Below are 20,163 nucleotides of genomic sequence, written 5' to 3'. Positions count from 1 at the left end.
CCTTCACAAGCATTCAACAACCATTTGTACTTGTTAAGCTTTTTAAACCCAATCAAAGACAATCTTATGGTGCCTCTCCCTTGCAGATATAAAAAAAGGGATTTAATTCATTGTAAGAGTGATTTTCACTAACAAGGGTTATTGCAACTGATAACTGCCATCTACAACATAAAAAGGGAAAATGATGGAAATCAAGTTGGAATTGGAAGAGTAGTTTGATCTCAGCCCCCTCTATCGAACCCACCCTTTACCGTCACCCTAATTGCACAAGGAACATTTGAATATTAACAAAGACAGAACAAGGGGAAGACTGGACACTTCGGCATTTAAAAAAAAAAGATTTTGCTCATGGGGAAGGGTTCACACTAGCATAAAGTAACCCTTCGCACATCAACACGCGGCTGTATATCAAACATATGGGGAAATTGAGAGAGGGGGTTTGGGAGAGGGTACAAGGGCAGCACATGTGGATAATTCCTTTTCTTTTCCTAAAACCTCTAAGATATATTCATTTCTAATTTTAGAAAAAAAATGCAGAAAAAAATCCTAAAACCTAATAATCGTCTATTCCTACATCCCTCCACCATTTCCCTCATATGTATTTTGTACACAACTCCAAATGAAGACACGCGACTGTCTGCTTACTCAACGACTGAGGGCACAAATCCCAGCGTTTCAGTCTTCCCCTTGTGGCTTCTCTGATATTAATCATATACTGTTAATGCACCATATGCATAGGATGTTATTCTTCTGCAGATGGACCCAACACTTTACATCCTTTCTGAGGAACAGTCAATCTTAACGAGTAATTGAACAAACCTGATTCTTTGGTAGGACATTCTCTCGACATGTGACCCGTTTCACCGCAATTATAACAAGCTCGGTCACCACCACTGCTACCACCACCACCTCCCTCACCTAAATATATATATGTTATGTAACATGCAGTGCAACAAAGACACCCAGATAAAGATCAAGGTTATAAAGAAGAGAAGGGGGGGGGGATAAATAGGGATGAAAGGATAAATGCAAGGTTTGAAAATCATAGAGCGGAAAAAAGATACACACCATGGATTTGTCCTACAAAGAGTTGCAATAGATTAAGATCACACTCAAACCGAGAGTAATACCAAATTGTGCAATTAAGAGAAAGGAAAAAGATCAATCTCAAATTGAATTCGGTTTGAGTGCAACACTAGGTGAGATGAAGCATTGTAGGATTAACTGCAAAAAGTTTGTTACGAAATGCATGAAGAATGAGCAATACCACTATGCACACTTAGTTTACACACAATGCAGAGAAAGGAGCAAGTTTTCAAATGACCATATGAAATTAATATTCTAAGACCAGCAGGTTTGCAAGGAAGTGAAAGCATAATCCCTGCTTTTCAATTTTTTTATCATACAATACTGCACTGTTCAGGGATGCAATCTGAAAGACTGTATGGTTAATTTTTCCGTTTTCAATTTTTTTAGTATGAATTAATCATGGTATGTGCTTAAATCATACTTTTTGCTTTAATTCGATATAAAAAGCTCATGCAAATTATTAGTGTAAATATTCTTTATACCATTATTACCAATTACAAATGAAAAAATCCTGGTTTGAAAACGAAGTTCTGTATTTTATTGTTTTAAGAATTTGTTTGTCTTCTGACCTTTTGTTTATCTTTTGCCAAATTTATAGCAGAAACTTTTTAAAGCATTAAAGCATAATTATGGTACAATCGATTAATTTCAGTACATGAACATAAGATTAATATCTTAAGATTAATATCTTAAAGATATTAATCTTATGTTCATTTACTGAAATTAATCGATTGTACCATATTCTTTATGAATACAGTGAAAAAATTCAATTTAAATTGACTGTTTACACAAAATCACGGTTTGGAGCAATTTTGGGTCTGACATGCACTATGTTGCATAATTTTTTAACTGCATACCCAGGCATCGTGAATTTGGTCTCAAAAGGTGCGCACGACTTTAGAGTGAAAAGTCAGCAAGCGGCATGGTAGAAAATCTCTTGCAGTGGAATGGCCGTGGCAGTTTTAGGGTTAATCAAATCTTTTCTTTTTGATAATTTTTTTAACCAGACATGGAGTTGAGGCTTGGAGTTGCGAGTCAGGCTGTTGAATAAATCCTTTTCTTATAAGACTTTGTACAAGCGACTCAGCTCGAAGCCATCCTCGACTACATCCCTATTTATTTCCTTGAACTCTAGCTCTGAAGCACGGGTGAATTTACACGACAAAAATAAAAATAATTTTTGTCCATATCACTGATGCAAGGTAATAAAGATTGCAAATGTCAAGCAAAATCATAAGGAATGCAAATGTCTTTCTGAAAGAGCAAATAGTGAAACATGACTATAATATGACAAGCTATTATAGTACTATTTTCAAGAGCAAATGGAAGATATCAATATTCTACAGATTCTACAGATGCCTGATCAATAAAGGAACAAAATAATAAAAGATAAGCAAATGGTTGCGTTGGCAGAATGGAAATGAAGCAAGATCATGACTACATTGTCTCATTCTAAAAATCCACATGAGGACAATAAAATACCAAGAAATAAGCTCATCTTGCCCTTCGGGCCGAATGAGCTAAAAGGGAAATTCTTACGTCTGCCGAAACTACGTCCTCCTCCTCCATTTTCAGAATCTCCAAAACTACGTCCACCTCTATCTCGACCACCTGTTAAAAAATGAAAGTATGACAAAGGAATGACTAATCAGCATATGGTTTTACAGCATTTTGTTACAATTATACAAAATTGTGCATTTCAAAGTCTTAACCCAAGGTTAAGATTTCAATGCTGACGACACCGCTGACGTCGAAAAAGTGACGTCGAAAAAGTAACGTCTATAGTCTGGCTCTACTATGCAAGCGAGACAAAAATTGTAATTAATCAGATTCTTGTGGTCCCAAGAGAATTGACTAGCATGTAGCCTGTAATATGATCCCTCCGTCAATCAAAAATTGATCCAACAGATAAGAAAATTATACTCACCCCGTCCTCCGCCGCCTCCACCACCAAAGCTACTCTTGCTCTCAAAGCTACGCTTGCCAGCTCCACTACTACTGCTATCATCCCAAGGACTGCTACTGGTACCATTAGAAGGGGAATCGTTCCACCCACTATCTCCTCCATTACTGGTACTGTTAGTCGTACCGTTGGTCAGACCACCAACACCACCTTGCTCTGCAAAGGATTGGAACCCACGACCCCTTCCTCGGCCTCGTCCAACTCCAATGCCAAATCCATTCTGAAATAAGAAATACATATGTTCAATTCTCTCAGAATTGGAAATTTCTGAATGGGGTATTGGGGTTTGTGTTACATAGTCTATTCCAAATTGATAGATATGAATCACATTGTGCGAGCATTTGAAGAAGGCTACCTTTTGTTGTTCATGAAAATACATATTCCATTGAATGTTTATCAAATTATGACAACAGACGGAGATTAACTAATGAGAATAGCAGGTAATTCATATCATTTAATGTATTTCAATAAAATAGAGATATTTCGTACCAGTGATTTTATCTTTTTTTAATTTTAAAATATCATTCATTTTAATAGTGATTATTAAAAAAAAAAAAATGCACCCCAGCTAATGAAAATGAGCAACATATACTGTGCAATTGCCTGTGTTCAAACACTGATAAGCGATATAGCTCAATAAAGCTATTTGACCTTGAACTTGTTTATAAGCTTTGCCACAAACTTCCCCCATCCATAATAAAAAGTAAGCTCTACCAGCAGATTCATAGGGAACTAACTCGTGTGAATTTTCTGAACAATAGCTCTGGGTTTCTTCTTCTTTCTTTTTGTAATAGATTATCCAAAGTGGATAAATATTTGGCAAGACATTATTGCTATTGAAGTCCACTGTAAAAAGAATGAATTTTGAATGCCGTCACAAATAGTTCTAGTCGATATTTGCTTTCATAAATAGTCGATCACCCACAAAATAACATGGATGACAAGATATATTGCAGAGTAAGAAATGAGTTATACATGTACGTTCATTATGAGCTGCAATTCCGTGCAGGCAGGGGGGGGGGGATAAAAGTAAGACTTTGATTGGTGCTTATCCATGAAAAGTGGGCATTTGGGGTACCAAATTGTGAAGCTCTGACTTGGTTTAATCAACCCACTCTCCAAATACTAAGAGTACATGTAGGTATGACACATTTCATTTCAGGCTTCTTAGGTCCACAGGTTCAAGGTTATACTGACCGACTCCAAACAGATGACCTCTCCAGTCAGTCTACTTTGTAGGCACTTACATTCCCAGCCTAAAGGCACTATTCAGCACTGAAGGTCCCTAAAATTTCACATGCAATCGTCATTAGAAAGTAAAATGCTGGACTTGTTTTTAGTCCCACTTATTGATTTTAAGTGTAAATAGACTAGTCCTGGGGTGGTATTCTGAAAACGTTCTTATCTCAATGAGATAAGAAGACGCTAAAATCATTGCAAATCGGTATTCTGAAAATCTTCTGAACGCGTTCTTATCTCTGTAAGGACTGCCTCCTTCTTATCTTCAACACGCCCATTTTTAAGATATTACCAATCAAAATGCGCTTTATATTGGCAGTTTAACCAATAGAAGCGTTCCTTATTTGTGAAGAGAATATCATGGGCGCTGCGTGTACACTGTTTCTGGCGCATTGCGCGAAATAGGCATTTTATACGCAATGACTGATTATTATTTCGAGACACGTGCACAAAATAAAGAAAGAAAGTAAAGAAAAAAAGGTAAAGAAAGCAGTTATGAATAAGAAAGCAGGAAGAAAGAAAGTAAGTAGGTAGCAGAAATTTAAAAAATAAAAGGATCAAAGCAAAAAACAATGAAAGAAAGAAAAGGTAAATGAAAGAAAGCAAGCAAAAAGAACTTAAAAAAAAAAAATCAAAAGAAATAAAAAAGGAAAGAATACAAGAAAGAAAAAGGAGGAATAAATAGAATGATAATCAATGATAAAAAGAGGAATAAAAAATTGAAGGAAAAATAAAGGAAAAGGAAAGAAACTTAAAGGAAAAAAAAAACAAAAAAGGACAAATTAAAAAGATTAAAAAGGATAAAATGAAGGAATAAAGAACAAAAAAAAAGTCAGAAAAAACGAATGAAAGCCAAGTTAAAAAAAAGAAGGAACAAAAATATGTAAAAAGAGAGAGAAAAGGGGAAAATGAAACAAAGAAATAAAGAAAGAGATAAAGAGAGAGAAAATAAAAGATCAGGGTTGGCGATTTTTTTGATTTTTTAAAAAAAATAAAAAAAATCGGATTTATTTGATTTAAATCAGATTTTTTTTATTTAAATCAGATTTTTTTGATTTTTTAAAAGTTCCTTCGAAAAAAAGGGTAATTATCCCCCCCCCTTACTCTTACAATGACATCAATATTGATGTTATACATTTCACCCCTAATATTGTTCTTAACCACATATTTTGTAATTAAAATCCAGTAAAAATGGACAATTAAAAATAAATTTGAGGAATCATGTATCTGAACTTAATTCTATCATACATAGGCCTATGAAGGAATATTCCATAGGGAATTCCCAGTGAGTAGAGAAAATTCCCCTCTGGGATTTTTCATTCAAATATTTAAAAAATCCAAGAGAAAAAATCCCTTATCAAAACTGCCAACAAACCCTTTGCCAATTACTAGTATTCATGTATATTGTAAGAGAAATAATTCAAATCAATGATTTTTTTTCAATTAGTCACAGCTTTACAATAGTCAAAGAGAGACTACAACTGTATATGTTTAGGATCTTTTTGATAAAAAGCTCTTCTCTTGCTACAGATATAGATGCAAAACTCTCAGTTTTGGAGAACAATATAGGAGATAGCTTAGTCAAAGGGTGACTATACTACATTTTGTTACTGTGATTTTTTTTTACATTAATCTACAATTTTCATTCCCATATTCTCTACAAAAAAAATCTGTTTGATCCATGAAGTATGAAAAAGAATCTACTTACTTTTAACTTAAAGGATAAAAACTGCAAAACTGCTTAAATTACAACATATGTATTACAAAAAGAAGTATTTTATTTTAAATGAGACACAGCTTACAACTGCCAATGATTGTAACTGAAGTACCTGCATCTTAACATTAAAATGCAGTGTTAAATGTTTATTCTGAGTTTTGCAAATTGTTGTTATAGAGCTCTTTCCATTATTACATGCAGATACAAAACTTCCATTATTTGTAGCACTGAACATAAAATGGGCTGCAGTGACTTAAAAGGTTTATGAGAAAGCTTATGACTGTACTACATTATGTTAATGTGATTTTTATAATTATGTTATTTAAAACATCAAATGTATGATAAATGTAACAATACGAAATAAGAGGCATGTTAAATATGTTGATTACATGCAGGTATCATTTTTTTATTTTACATGACAGAAGTAGTTATGTGTAGGCGAAGGATCAAAACTGGAAAACTGCCAACAAACCTTTTCTCATTGACTTTTATATATTATATATCTTTTTTACAAACTGCTCTCTGAAAAGTTGGATTATGTGAAAACTTTATGTTAGGAAAGAAATTGACTAATAATAACTGACAAAGAATGTAAAATTTCAGAAGAAAAACTCGACATAATTTACAAAAAATGAGTACCTATTGACAACATACATCTGTAGTTTTTAAGGAATTACCTGATTTTATTAATTTGATTTTAATTTGTTTTAAGTAGATATGAAGACTTTGTTGATCTTTTATTGATATAAAGTTAATTCAAAGTTTTTTCAGTTGACTTGAAGAATTAAAACTGCATTGAACAAATACTTTGTCCATGATTTGTACATGTTTCAATGGAAGTGATTTAAATCAATGATTTTTTTAAAAAAATCATGGTGATTTAAATCGCGATTTAAATCACGATTTAAATCAACGTGATTTAAATCCGCCAACCCTGTAAAAGATGAAAGGAATATTGAAGCAAAATTGAAAACTAAATAATGAAGAATGAATGAAAAGAAACGAAAAAAGATAAATGGAAAGAATAAAGAAAAAGATTTTTAGAAATTAATAGAAGAGTAAATAAAGAACGAACGAAATGAGAATGGGCAAAAAAATAAATTAGAATAAAGAATGTAGTCAGAAAAAAGGCACACATTTAGTGTCATAAAGCAGAAATAAAAAGAATGAAAGAGCAAATGAACGAGCGCAAAAAAGAAAAAAAAAGAACCCCAAAAATAAAATGAAAGAAATTATGAGAAAGAAAAAAGAAAAAAATAATGAAGGGAAAAAAATTGAAAATTAAGGGAAGGAGGAAAGAAAGAAAAAAGGAACACATAAAATGAATAAATAAAAAACAAAAAATATAAAGAGGAAAGAATGAATGAAAGATAGAAAAAGAATGAAGAAATAAAAAGATTTTTAAAAATACATAAAGTGAAGGATGAAAGGAAAAGAAAAACAGAAAGAAAGAGAAAAAAGGGGAAAGAAAATAAAAACTTAGTAAAGAAAAAAGGAAAAAAAATCGTAAAGGGAAAATAAAACAAGTGGAATGCCTCTGGCCGTCTCGCCTGCATCACACGGTTCAATATAGCAGCAGTGCTGACTTTGAATACTACTCTAACTCGCACAAGATGTTCAGTGATACATGGTTACTCTTATGTCCACTTTTTATGAACTAGACCAATAAACTTACAGAGATATGATGGTTATTCAACAAAAAACCCCAACATGGCCAAAGTTCATTGACCTTACATGACCTTTGACCTTAATCATGTGACCTGAAACTAGGATGTTCAGTGATACTTGATTACTCTTATGTACAAGTTTCATGAATCAGATCCATAAACTTTCAAAGTTATGATGGTAATTCAACAGATACACCCAATTCGGCCAAAGTTCATTGACCTTTGACCTTGGTCATGTGACCTGAAACGCGCACAGGATGTTCAGTGATACTTGATTACTCTAATGTCCAAGTTTAATGTACTAGACCAATAAACTTTCAAAGTTATGATGGTAATTCAACAGATACCCCTGATTCGGCCAAAGTTCATTGACCCTAAATGACCTTTGACCTTAATCATGAGACCTGAAACTTGCACAAAATTTTCAGTGATGCTTGATTACTATTATGTCCAAGTTTCATGAATCAGATCCATAAACTTTCAAAGTTATGATGGGAATTCAACAGATATCCCCAATTCGGCCAAAGTTCATTGACCCTAAATGACCTTTGACCTTGGTCATGTGACGTGAAACTCATGCAGGATGTTCAGTGATACTTGATTAACCTTATGTCCAAGTTTCATGAACTAGGTCCACATATTTTCTAAGTTATGATGACATTTCAAAAACTTAACCTCAGGTTAAGATTTCGATGTTGAATCCTCCAACATGGTCTAAGTTCATTGACCCTAAATGACCTTTGACCTTGGTCATGTGACATGAAACTCTAATAGAATGTTCAGTAATACTTGATTAACCTTATGGCCAAGTTTTATTAACTAGGTCCATATACTTTCTAAGTTATGACGTCATTTCAAAAACTTAACCTCAGGTTAAGATTTGATGTTGACGCCGCCGTCGGAAAAGCGGCGCCTATAGTCTCACTTTGCTTCGCAGGTGAGACAAAAAAGGTAGGACCCCTCCCAATCATGGGATTGATGCTGCTGTGTAGGCCCATCCTCCCGTTTTTCATTTATCAATTCACATGTATCATTTTATATGTATTGTTATTTGTTTTTAATGGAAATATATTCAATAAAAAAAAAGGAAAAATTAATAAAATAACGCAAAAGAAAAATAAGGAAGAAGTTAAAAGATTCAAAAGAATAAAACAAAATGAAGAATGAAAGAAAGGAAAAAAAGACAAACAGAAAGAAAGGAAGAAAAAGCGAAAATAAATAAATGAAATAAAGAAAGAAAAAAAAAAGAAAAAAAGGGATAGAAAAAAGAGACGGGCAAAATAAAGGGTGAATGAAAACAAGTGGAATGCCTCTGGCCGTCTCACCTGCATCACGCGGTTCAATATAGCAGCAGTGCTGACTTTGAAAACTACTCTAACTCGCACAAGATGTTCAGTGATACATGGTTACTCTTATGTCCAAGTTTAATGAACTAGACCAATAAACTTTCAAAGTTATGATGGTAATTCAACAGATACCCCCGATTCGGCCAAAGTTCATTGACCCTAAATGACCTTTGACCTTAATCATGAGACCTGAAACTTGCACAAAATGTTCAGTGATGCTTGATTACTATTATGTCCAAGTTTCATGAATCAGATCCATAAACTTTCAAAGTTATGATGGGAATTCAACAGATATCCCCAATTCGGCCAAAGTTCATTGACCCTAAATGACCTTTGACCTTGATCATGTGACCTGAAACTTGCACAAAATGTTCAGTGATGCTTGATTACTATTATGTCCAAGTTTCATGAATCAGATCCATAAACTTTCAAAGTTATGATGGGAATTCAACAGATACCCCCGATTCGGCCAAAGTTCATTGACCCTAAATGACCTTTGACCTTAATCATGAGACCTGAAACTTGCACAAAATGTTCAGTGATGCTTGATTACTATTATGTCCAAGTTTCATGAATCAGATCCATAAACTTTCAAAGTTATGATGGGAATTCAACAGATATCCCCAATTCGGCCAAAGTTCATTGACCCTAAATGACCTTTGACCTTGATCATGTGACCTGAAACTTGCACAAAAAGTTCAGTGATGCTTGATTACTATTATGTCCAAGTTTCATGAATCAGATCCATAAACTTTCAAAGTTATGATGGGAATTCGACAGATATCCCCAATTTGGCCAAAGTTCATTGACCCTAAATGACCTTTGACCTTGGTCATGTGACGTGAAACTCATGCAGGATGTTCAGTGATACTTGATTAACCTTATGTCCAAGTTTCATGAACTAGGTCCATATATTTTCTAAGTTATGATGACATTTCAAAAACTTAACCTCAGGTTAAGATTTCGATGTTGATTCCTCCAACATGGTCTAAGTTCATTGACCCTAAATGACCTTTGACCTTGGTCATGTGACATGAAACTCTAATAGGATGTTCAGTAATACTTGATAAACCTTATGGCCAAGTTTTATTAACTAGGTCCATATACTTTCTAAGTTATGATGTCATTTCAAAAACTTAACCTCAGGTTAAGATTTGATGTTGACGCCGCCGCCGTCGCCGTCGGAAAAGCGGCGCCTATAGTCTCACTCTGCTTCGCAGGTGAGACAAAAAGGGTGGGAGGAATACTTGTTACTACCAGTGGCTATCCATTTTTAGCAAGAAAGAACGCGGACATCGTGAGATGTGATAACCCTCTAGCTATCTTAAATATCATGAAAGATAAGAAAGAAAAAAGATAAGAACGTTTTCAGAATACCACTTATCTTCATTTTGTTCTTATCTTTTAGCGCACTTTTGTATCATATACGCGAATTATAAATTTACGCGCTCAGCATTGGATGGAAAGCAAGATAAGAACAAAGATAAGAACAAAAGATAAGAAAAAGATAAGTTTTCAGAATACCAATTTAGGCGGTGCTGCACCATCCCCAGTTTGCTCAATCTCGAGATTTTAGCCTGATCAGCCCTCTTCGCGATTAATCTCGAGATTCAAGAAACCCCGTCTCCACCATCGCACGAAGAGCGATTCTTGCTCGAGCGAGGCAACAAGCCCGATATTCCGAGCATGCGCACTTTCGATCTTGGAGTTTCAACGGCCCGCGCTTTTGAATAACTTCCCGCGATATGCAATCAAGTACATGTACTCTTTTCACTAGCACTTTCGCCGAATTCGACCGTTGTTATGCAACAATCCTCTCAGCTCAGCCGCGCTATAAGCCAGTGAAGTATTCTTCGTTTAATATGATGGCGGAGGAGGCAACGACAGAGGGGGAGAGAGAGAGAGAGGAGGAAAGAAATGCTATTTGCTCACATTTTGCGAAGGAATAAGACGACACTGCTGTCAGTATTGTTATTGACTATGACCATCGTCGATAATGAGCGCCTCCCCATCCGTCTGGTCTCTCCCAAAATCCATTCACTGGGGGGCTGGACACCATCGTTGCTGATTGGGGAAATGATGAACGCTATTCGCGATAAAGTTGACTTTCGCATGCGTTCGGTACAATCGCGATGTGTTTATGTTTTGACCAAGGCGGAAATGGAACGCGAATTGCATTATGGACTGAAGGTCATGAATAAATTAACCCGAGTCCAAACCCGAGTGCGTCTGCACCTACGAATTAGCGCGATAATTCGTAAATAGCGCGCTATTTTGCAAATAAACCCCGAGCTGACTTGGGATTGCAATCTCGAGATTAATCCTACGAACTAGCGCGATAATTGCGTCTGCATTACAAACAATCTCGAGATTTTTCAGATCGGGATAATTTGCCGGATCAGAAATAGCGTGCTAATTTGAAAACTCGGGATGGTGCAGACGGCCCTTTTGAGAACGTGACATAGATAAGAACAAAATTAAGATAAGACCGTTTTCAGAATACAGCCCCAGGTCACAAATAGAGCTTGCATGTTCTCTGGACAAGCTATGTAGAACAGTGTTATTTTAGTGATCATGAACCTTTAAGTTTTGAACATGCTTTTCTCTTCCTACAATTACAGGGCGCGACAAACCCGCTTGCCCGGGGCAAGTGAAAATGACGTGCGGGCAAGCACTTCTCAAAGTCAATTGCCCGATCGGGCAAGTGGTTGTTGGGTCTTTTTTTCTGTACCGTACCTCGTTTTTCCATAAATCATCCAAAATCCACACTCAAAATCATGAATAAGCCTTAAAAAATAGCGAGTCGCGTAGTTTCAAATTCCGAAATTGCGTTATTTTTTCTGTACCACGTATTTCCATACACATGGTACCAGGTATGAAAAAAAATCAACGCAATGTCCGGGAAACAGTTGAATGTAGTATAGGGGTCCATTATGAATACCACCATGTGCAATTTCTAATGCACATTTTCCCCCTTCCGATATCACAATTCTGTGATAAAAGAATTAGAATTACACAGGAAATAAATCACAGAGTCGAGTAACCTCGCGTTGGTGAGTTGTCATTCGGCTTTGCTTTTCAAAACGGCCTATTAACATCCAAAATAACTTGCCGTATTTGTTAATTATAACTTAAAATTCATTTGTTTCCCTTTTTGAGGGGATTAGGTAAATATCAGACAATAAATCATCAAACAAAGCTCCATCTATTTTACAAGGCCGGCGGGAGGCTCACGCACGTGCGCATACTAGCTAGCCAGTCTGAGCTCTGTCTCTCTGCCAGAGCTCTGGGGGACAATTCGCTCAGTAAAGGCCTCAAATATGGTGATTTTCTGTTTCAGACAGAGTTTACATTTCGGGTATATTATTCAAAACTTCCAATAAAGTTTGATGATTTCTTCAATGTCATGTATATTTAAGTTATTAATGAATACATTCTCACCGAATTTAGACTCCCCCATAGAGAAATGCAATTTTCGTAGAAGTCTGCGTTTTCAAAGAACTTCAGGAAAAGTTAGGGTATGTGGGCCTTTATTACATGGCCGAGTACAGGTTATTGTACTGGAATAGGCGAAGTAGAAATTAGATATTGAATTCATTTATATCAAAGTTCAACTCACAGTCACACCCACACAAACACACACACCCACACCCAAGATTCTAAGCATATAGTGAAAAAATTACTTAACAAGTGGAATGCCTCTGGCCGTCTCACCTGCATCACGCGGTTCAACATAGCAGCAGTGCTCACTTTGAATACTACTCTAACTTGCACAAGATGTTCAGTGATACATGGTTACTCTTATTTCCCTTTTTTATGAACTAGACCAATAAACTTACAGAGATATGATGGTTATTCAACAAAAAACCCCAACATGGCCAAAGTTCATTGACCTTACATGACCTTTGACCTTGATCATGTGACCTGAAACTCGAACAGGATGTTCAGTGATACTTGATTACTCTTATGTACAAGTTTCATGAATCAGATCCATAAACTTTCAAAGTTATGATGGTAATTCAACAGATACACCCAATTCGGCCAAAGTTCATTGACCTTTGACCTTGGTCATGTGACCTGAAACGCGCACAGGATGTTCAGTGATACTTGATTACTCTTATGTACAAGTTTCATGAATCAGATCCATAAACTTTCAAAGTTATGATGGTAATTCAACAGATACCCCCGATTCGGCCAAAGTTCATTGACCCGAAATGACCTTTGACCTTAATCATGAGACCTGAAACTTGCACAAAATTTTCAGTGATGCTTGATTACTATTATGTCCAAGTTTCATGAATCAGATCCATAAACTTTCAAAGTTATGATGGGAATTCAACAGATATCCCCAATTCGGCCAAAGTTCATTGACCCTAAATGACCTTTGACCTTGGTCATGTGACATGAAACTCATGCAGGATGTTCAGTGATACTTGATTAACCTTATGTCCAAGTTTCATGAACTAGGTCCATATATTTTCTAAGTTATGATGACATTTCAAAAACTTAACCTCAGGTTAAGATTTCGATGTTGATTCCTCCAACATGGTCTAAGTTCATTGACCCTAAATGACCTTTGACCTTGGTCATGTGACATGAAACTCTGATAGGATGTTCAGTAATACTTGATTAACCTTATGGCCAAGTTTTATTAACTAGGTCCATATACTTTCTAAGTTATGACATCATTTCAAAAACTTAACCTCAGGTTAAGATTTGATGTTGACGCCGCCGCCGTCGCCGTCGGAAAAGCGGCGCCTATAGTCTCACTTTGCTTCGCAGGTGAGACAAAAATCATACAATATTAAACAATGTTAGTAATAATTCATTAATAAGTGAACAGGTATTCCTCAAAATAGAAAAAAGTAGCATGTGAAAACATGTAGATAAAAATTATAGACTCCCTGTTCTAGAGTGCAACATCATAAAATGATGAAGTAAAGACTTGATGGTTTCCAACTAATTAAGAGCTGAACAATAAAGAGCTGAACATTTTTCACTGGCTTTCTTTATAGTTTCCAACTACGGTAAATGAAAGCAATTCTAAGGAAATATGGTAAGCAGGTAGCCATTTCGTGGATTTAAAGATGCAAAATATGAAATATTAGCAACTTTTGTTGAAGGGTTTTTTAAAACCTTAAATGCCCATAAAATATCGATTTTTTTTCCTCCAAAATAAACGTTAAGACTCAAGCCTACGTTGCTGAAAATATCCTTTTTAATGTGTTCTTTTATACTGGACATGATTCTCAATTGTTATTTTGTATACCTTAATAAAAATAAGAGTAGTGCCGTCATAATGAAAAAAATATTTAAAAAATCGGGCAAGCAGTTTTTTCTATCGGGCAAGCAAATTTTTTCATCACTTGCCCAACAGGGCAAGTGACGAAAAAAATTTTTGTAGAGGCCTGCTACAATCGTATTACCAATGTGGTGACCACAGTATACTCACGGCTTTAGATCCAAATCCTGAACTTGATCCACCTACAATGGAACAAAAAAAGAATAAATTCATGTTTATAATTTAATAGAGTTGGTATTCACATTAACACGTGGAATGCCTCTGGCCGTCTCACCTGCATCACGCGGTTAAAAATAGCAGCAGTGCTGACTTTGAAAACTACTCTAACTCGCACAAGATGTTCAGTGATACATGGTTACCTTTATGTCCATTTTTATGAACTACATGTAGACCAATAAACTTAGAGATAATGATGGTTATTCAACAAAAAACCCCAACATGGCCAAAGTTCATTGACCTTACATGACCTTTGACCATTGATCATGTGACCTGAAACTCGCACAGGATGTTCAGTGATACTTGATTACTCTTATGTCCAAGTTTCATGACTCAGATCCATAAACTTTAAAAGTAATGATGATAATTCAAGAGATACCCTCAATTCGGCCAAAGTTCATTGACCTTTGACCTTGGTCATGTGACCTGAAATGCGCACAGGATGTTCAGTGATACTTGATTACTCTAATGTCCAAGTTTAACAAACTATACCAATAAACTTTCAAAGTTATGATGGTAAACAGATATCCCCTATTCGGCCAAAGTTCATTGACCCTAAATGACCTTTGACCTTAATCATGAGACCTGAAACTTGCACAAAATGTTCATTGATGCTTGATTACCATTATGTCCAAGTTTCATGAATCAGATCCATAAACTTTCAAAGTTATGATGGGAATTCAACAGATACCCCCATTCGGCCAAAGTTCATTGACCCTAAATGATCTTTAACCTTGGACATGTGATGTGAAACTCATGCAGGATGTTCAGTGATACTTGATTTATCTTATGTCCAAGTTTCATGAACTAGGTCCATATATTTTCTAAGTTATGATGACATTTCAAAAACTTAACCCCAGGTTAAGATTTTGATGTTGATTCCTCCAACATGGTCTAAGTTCATTGACCCTAAATGACCTTTGACCTTGGTCATTTGACATGAAACTCTAATAGGATGTTCAGTCATACTTCATTAACCTTAAGGCCAAGTTTCATGAACTAGGTCCATATACTTTCTAAGTTATGATGTCATTTCAAAAACTTCACCTCAGGTTAAGATTTGATGTTGACGCCGCCGCAGTCGGAAAAGCGACGCCTATAGTCTCACTCTGCTATGCAGGTGAGACAAAAACCTAATTTAAAAATAACATTGTATGATTGCTTGAACAATCATTCTTGCCCTGAACATAACAAATTTACAATTGAAACTAAGAACTGAAAACAACTAAATCATTTTGTGAGTGATAAGCTTGAAGAATCCTTACCATAACTTTTCTTTTCAAAGCTGGTACCACCCTGTAAAAACAAAATATGGACAGAAAAGGAAAAATTTGAGCTGCGATAGAATAAACGATCAAATGTTTTTAAAGTTTATTCAATGAGAAGTTTATTGGATCCATCTCATCTTTTAATCACTGTCATTAGTTCAAAATTCTACATATTATGTGTTCCTTCCATCCGCAAGACCTTTGTTTACAATTTACAGCACTGAAACCATGTGGAATGCATCAAATTGATCTTTTCTACACTTTCTTAAACCTTTCTTACTATCTGAATATTGCTGATAAATATATCAATAAATCAAACAAAAAAAATTATGCATTCTCCTTCATGCAATTGTGCACAGAAGTCATTCCTGATCAATAACAGGGTTCCTACATAAAATTTGAAAACAGAATTCCATGACTAAATTGCTGCTTTCTATGACTTCCTTTCTGGCACATTTTCCAAAATCAGACACGTTATGATGACCTCCACCTCCCCTCACAGCCAACCGCTCCACCCACTATCTTACTCATGACATGAACATCTGTATGGGCTGTTTCTGAACAGAGCACCATTTTTGTTTCACCAAAACCCATAATTTAAAATTATCTCGAACACAATTCCATGACTTTTCATAAATTTTCTTAATTCCCTGACTTTTCCCTAACCACAAATTTTTCCAGGATTTTCCATGACTGTGAGAACCCTGAATAAATGCTTGTGGAAATGCCAATTACAGGTAAATATTCACCTTTAGCAGTCAAAGCAAATTTCTAGACAAGAATATGGAAACATGCCTTAAAGGACAAGTCCACCCAAATTAAAAGTTGATTTGACTCAAAAGGGGAAAATACAACAAGCATAACACTGAAAGTTTCGTCAAAATCGGATGAAAAAATAAAAGTTATGACATTTTACAATTTCACTTAATTAAAAAAAAGAATCTTATTATTTGCAATGTCACTGAGTTGTGCATAATATCAAAGTGTCTTGTAAAAAATAAGTGCAACTTTATAATGTCATAACTTTCCAATATTACATCCGATTTGATGAAATTTCCAGCAATATGCCCAATTGATTTTTCACTATCAATAGATTCAAATAACCATTTTTCTGGTGTGGACTTGACCTTTAATTTAGTCCTGTTTCTGTTATCCCAGTACATGTAGACCACCACTCTAATCCTACCCTCATAATTCTCTAATTTATTCCTTCCCTGAAATCACAGTAGGTCCACACTGAAATGGAGGGATTGCTGTTTAATTGTCAGACAATTACCCCTTCTTCAATCCAGATCAGCAACTCCACATACATAACTGCACCCCCTTAATACCTCTTTTCATGTAATCATACCATGTTCTCAATTTCTGCCCTTTGAAATGGAATAAGGAGCAGTAAGCTACAAGGTAGCTTTATTGTAAGAAGAAAGTCAAATAAGCTCCCATTCATTGTAGGTGATGAATAATTAGGCCTGTGCCAATAATAATCAATGCACAATGACAGAGGACAAAGCTGTGTCTGTGAACAGTATTGGAGGAGTGATTACCCTTAAATTGAGGCAGGATTGAAACTTGTAAAGGTGATGGACCAGGTTTGTTTTCCTCTCTATTTCTTCTAAAAACTTGATTCCTTGCTTTTCTAGCCGATTTTAGATGAAAATTAGATGGCATTAAATTAAAACAAGCGCCACATTCCTTTCTTGATTTTTGTTTCATTTTTCATCAATTCATTTTTCATATTAATTTTATTTAATTCAGTTTATATACTTATTGGAAGCGGGCCGGAGCTCCCAGGGTCAATCATGCCCATGCATGCGCAAGTCAAGACGTAGAAGACATTTAAATTTACAACTCCAACGCAATGGTATAATTCAATTAATTGGCAATGCTCAACGACTTGGTAATTGGTTGGAATCAGTGCATGCCAGAGGCAGTGGCTCCTCTTCTGCTTCTGCCATTGCCCAAGGGGGGGGGGTACTCGACCAAAAAAGTGGTAGGGGTGTGCCAGGGGCGAGACAAAAAACGGGGGCCTTGGAGCGGGCTTATTGTAAAATGGAGGGTCCTTGGAACAGGCTTCAGAACTACAAATTTGCGAAAACGGGGTCCTTGGAAAAGGTCGCCTGCCTGGGAGTGCATATGCATCCCCATGGAACGGGCATACATGTACGTGCATGCAGCTAGCCCGGGGTACGGTCGCTGGGCTGGGTGCACTCGCGCAGAGGCGATGGTTGGACACTGCTCTGCGGCCGCTTTTTACCAAAATCGCAGCTCATTGTAGCGGATCAATGTGACCGGAACGGTGTAATGAAATGCATGCGAAGCTTTGGAGCGGATTTCTTTCTTCTTTTTTCTCAATGAGAAGAAAATGCTATGCATTGGAGCCGCTTTCTTTGTTCTTTTTCTCAATAACTTAAGATAAAAATGCTTGGCATGCCAAATGCTATGCCTTGGAAAGGAAATTTGAGTGTAAAAATGGGGGTCCCCTCCGTGGGTTACCCATCCTCCCCCCCCCCCCATTACCTGCCTTGGCCTGAGCAGACAGTTTTGATCCATTAAATTTAACATTAACAAAATGGATCTCCATATTGCAAGATAAGCCTAAAGTCTACAGATACAATGTACGTTTGTAACTTAAATTCAACTACAGAAGCATCATCACTTCATGATTCATATTCACACTCACACAGTCACAGCAGCATGGCCATAGTCAGAGACCACACACACAGTTAACTTTCAACGCTACACACCAGCACACTGAAAAACGAGTGCAAATTTGTTTGGTTGGGCCTTGGGTAATCACGAGAAAACTTACCGACGACGAAGGGGCATCCCAGTCTTCTGACATCTTGTTATTATGAACTATTTCAAGCTAAATAAAACTCATGTAAAGCCTCACAAAATGATTCCCTCTCAAAAATCCAAGATATTAATCATCGCATGTGCAATTATTCAGGATGAGTTCAGTCAAGTGTCAAAGTGCGATCAATATTGCGCAGCTAGCTAAACATGTGGTTCTCTATAGCTATCCGATCATGCGCTTGCGCTTAGAGCGGTTCGCCCAACAAAGAACTCTGTAATATTGTACTCGGTACCAATGATCTAACGCATGGGGGCAATCCTCAGCCAGTTCGCACTGCCCCGAATGCAACCAAAGCCGGAACCAAAGTAACCCCTCCCTTTGTACCACCACATTTATTTTGGAAGTGATGATCAGATGATGAGCCGTTTTTTGAAAGAGGAAGAAGTGAGTGACAAATAAGTGTTTGCGTATGTGTAAAAAGCCCAAGCCCAAGTTTCTGCTCTGCCCGAACGAACGCCGGCTAGCCGCACATCGCCCTGACTGGACTGAAGTTTTCTTTTGAGAGTTGACAACGAATTTTTACCTTTTTCTTAGCCGATAAAAGCATATTAAATTTATCATTTTTTTTGGTTTTTCTGTTTTCAAATTAACTTCTTTTAATCCCTTTAATACAAATAAAATTAATGTTTTTTACTCAATCAGCATATAGAATTGGGACCGAATGTTTGATTGGCCGATTCAGTCGCATGGTGGAGCGAACAGCGAAGTACGTTGAAAGGAGAGCTCAAGCTGCTCGAGCTGCTGGGGAATTCCGAATAGAAGGAATTCGTGGATACACCGGATGAACCCTCTGCTGGTGCTGGTGAAGTTATCGCGTGGAGTGTTGTTTACGACATGCTTGAGAGAGCGCACGCCAACAAACTTTTGACCAATGGGCAGCAAGAACAATCTACAAACTTGTCGATCAGTTATCATGGTAACATGCCCACATTTTCCCTGGTAATTTCCTTTTTGACCTTTTTAAAACAGTTTCTATTTATTTCTTTTTGGTTAATTGGGATTAATTTTGTGGAGCGTACGTTTCATGAAATAAGGACTCGCTTGACGTTTTAAACCCGACAATCCGACTAGTCCTGTTTTATCCGACAGTTTTGTTGCCCAATAGGAACTGCGTGCTTCTCGGCCAATCAGAATAAAGGATAGTTGTCAGATCTGACAACTTTTTTCCGAGGGAAAAGAAACGGTCTAGCTGGCATGTCGGACCCACCCATGACCCCATGCATTGGCGGCGGAAGACAAAAAATTTAGGGGGTGTCCACCTGAAATTTTGGGATGGACACAGTTAAAAAATTGGACAAGCGCCCCCCCAAAAGTTTTTTTTTTATGAGTTGCTAACCAAAAATTTTGGACAAGCAAAAAAAAAAAGGTCATCAACCTAAATTTAGGGGGGGGGGACAACACACGTTTCAAGGGGGGTCTACGTGAATTTAGGGGGACGCAGGAAAAAAATTGACAAGCATAAAAAAAAAGGTTATCAAAATTTTTTTTAGGGGGGACCG

The 20,163-nt window shown here is 36.5% G+C and overlaps 1 protein-coding gene across 10 annotated transcripts in view; it reads right to left on the bottom strand.

Annotated features, from left to right (window-relative positions):
* The window catches only part of LOC121424246 (probable ATP-dependent RNA helicase DDX4), a 41,577-nt gene extending 22,459 nt beyond the window's left edge, over nt 1-19,118 (bottom strand). For 2 of the 10 annotated variants that reach the window (XM_041619858.1, XM_041619860.1), the window contains exons 1-6: nt 18,617-19,117; nt 15,805-15,835; nt 14,474-14,505; nt 3,017-3,272; nt 2,629-2,700; nt 820-918 (exon numbers count right to left, since the gene is read on the bottom strand). In XM_041619858.1, the coding sequence (XP_041475792.1) occupies nt 820-918; nt 2,629-2,700; nt 3,017-3,272; nt 14,474-14,505; nt 15,805-15,835; nt 18,617-18,649 (523 nt within the window). In that variant the 5' untranslated portion in view covers nt 18,650-19,117. Of the gene's footprint in view, nt 1-819; nt 919-2,628; nt 2,701-3,016; nt 3,273-14,473; nt 14,506-15,804; nt 15,836-18,616 lie in introns of all 10 variants that reach the window. The other 8 variants (XM_041619859.1, XM_041619861.1, XM_041619853.1 and 5 more) reach the window with 7 other exon arrangements.
* Between the last annotated feature and the right edge of the window lie 1,045 nt (nt 19,119-20,163).

The sequence above is a fragment of the Lytechinus variegatus genome, chromosome 11 (genome assembly GCF_018143015.1).
Source record: "Lytechinus variegatus isolate NC3 chromosome 11, Lvar_3.0, whole genome shotgun sequence".
Classification (NCBI taxonomy): Eukaryota; Metazoa; Echinodermata; class Echinoidea; order Temnopleuroida; family Toxopneustidae; genus Lytechinus; species Lytechinus variegatus.
Note: the sequence above shows the minus strand (reverse complement) of the source record. Positions and strands in the feature narration are given on the sequence as shown.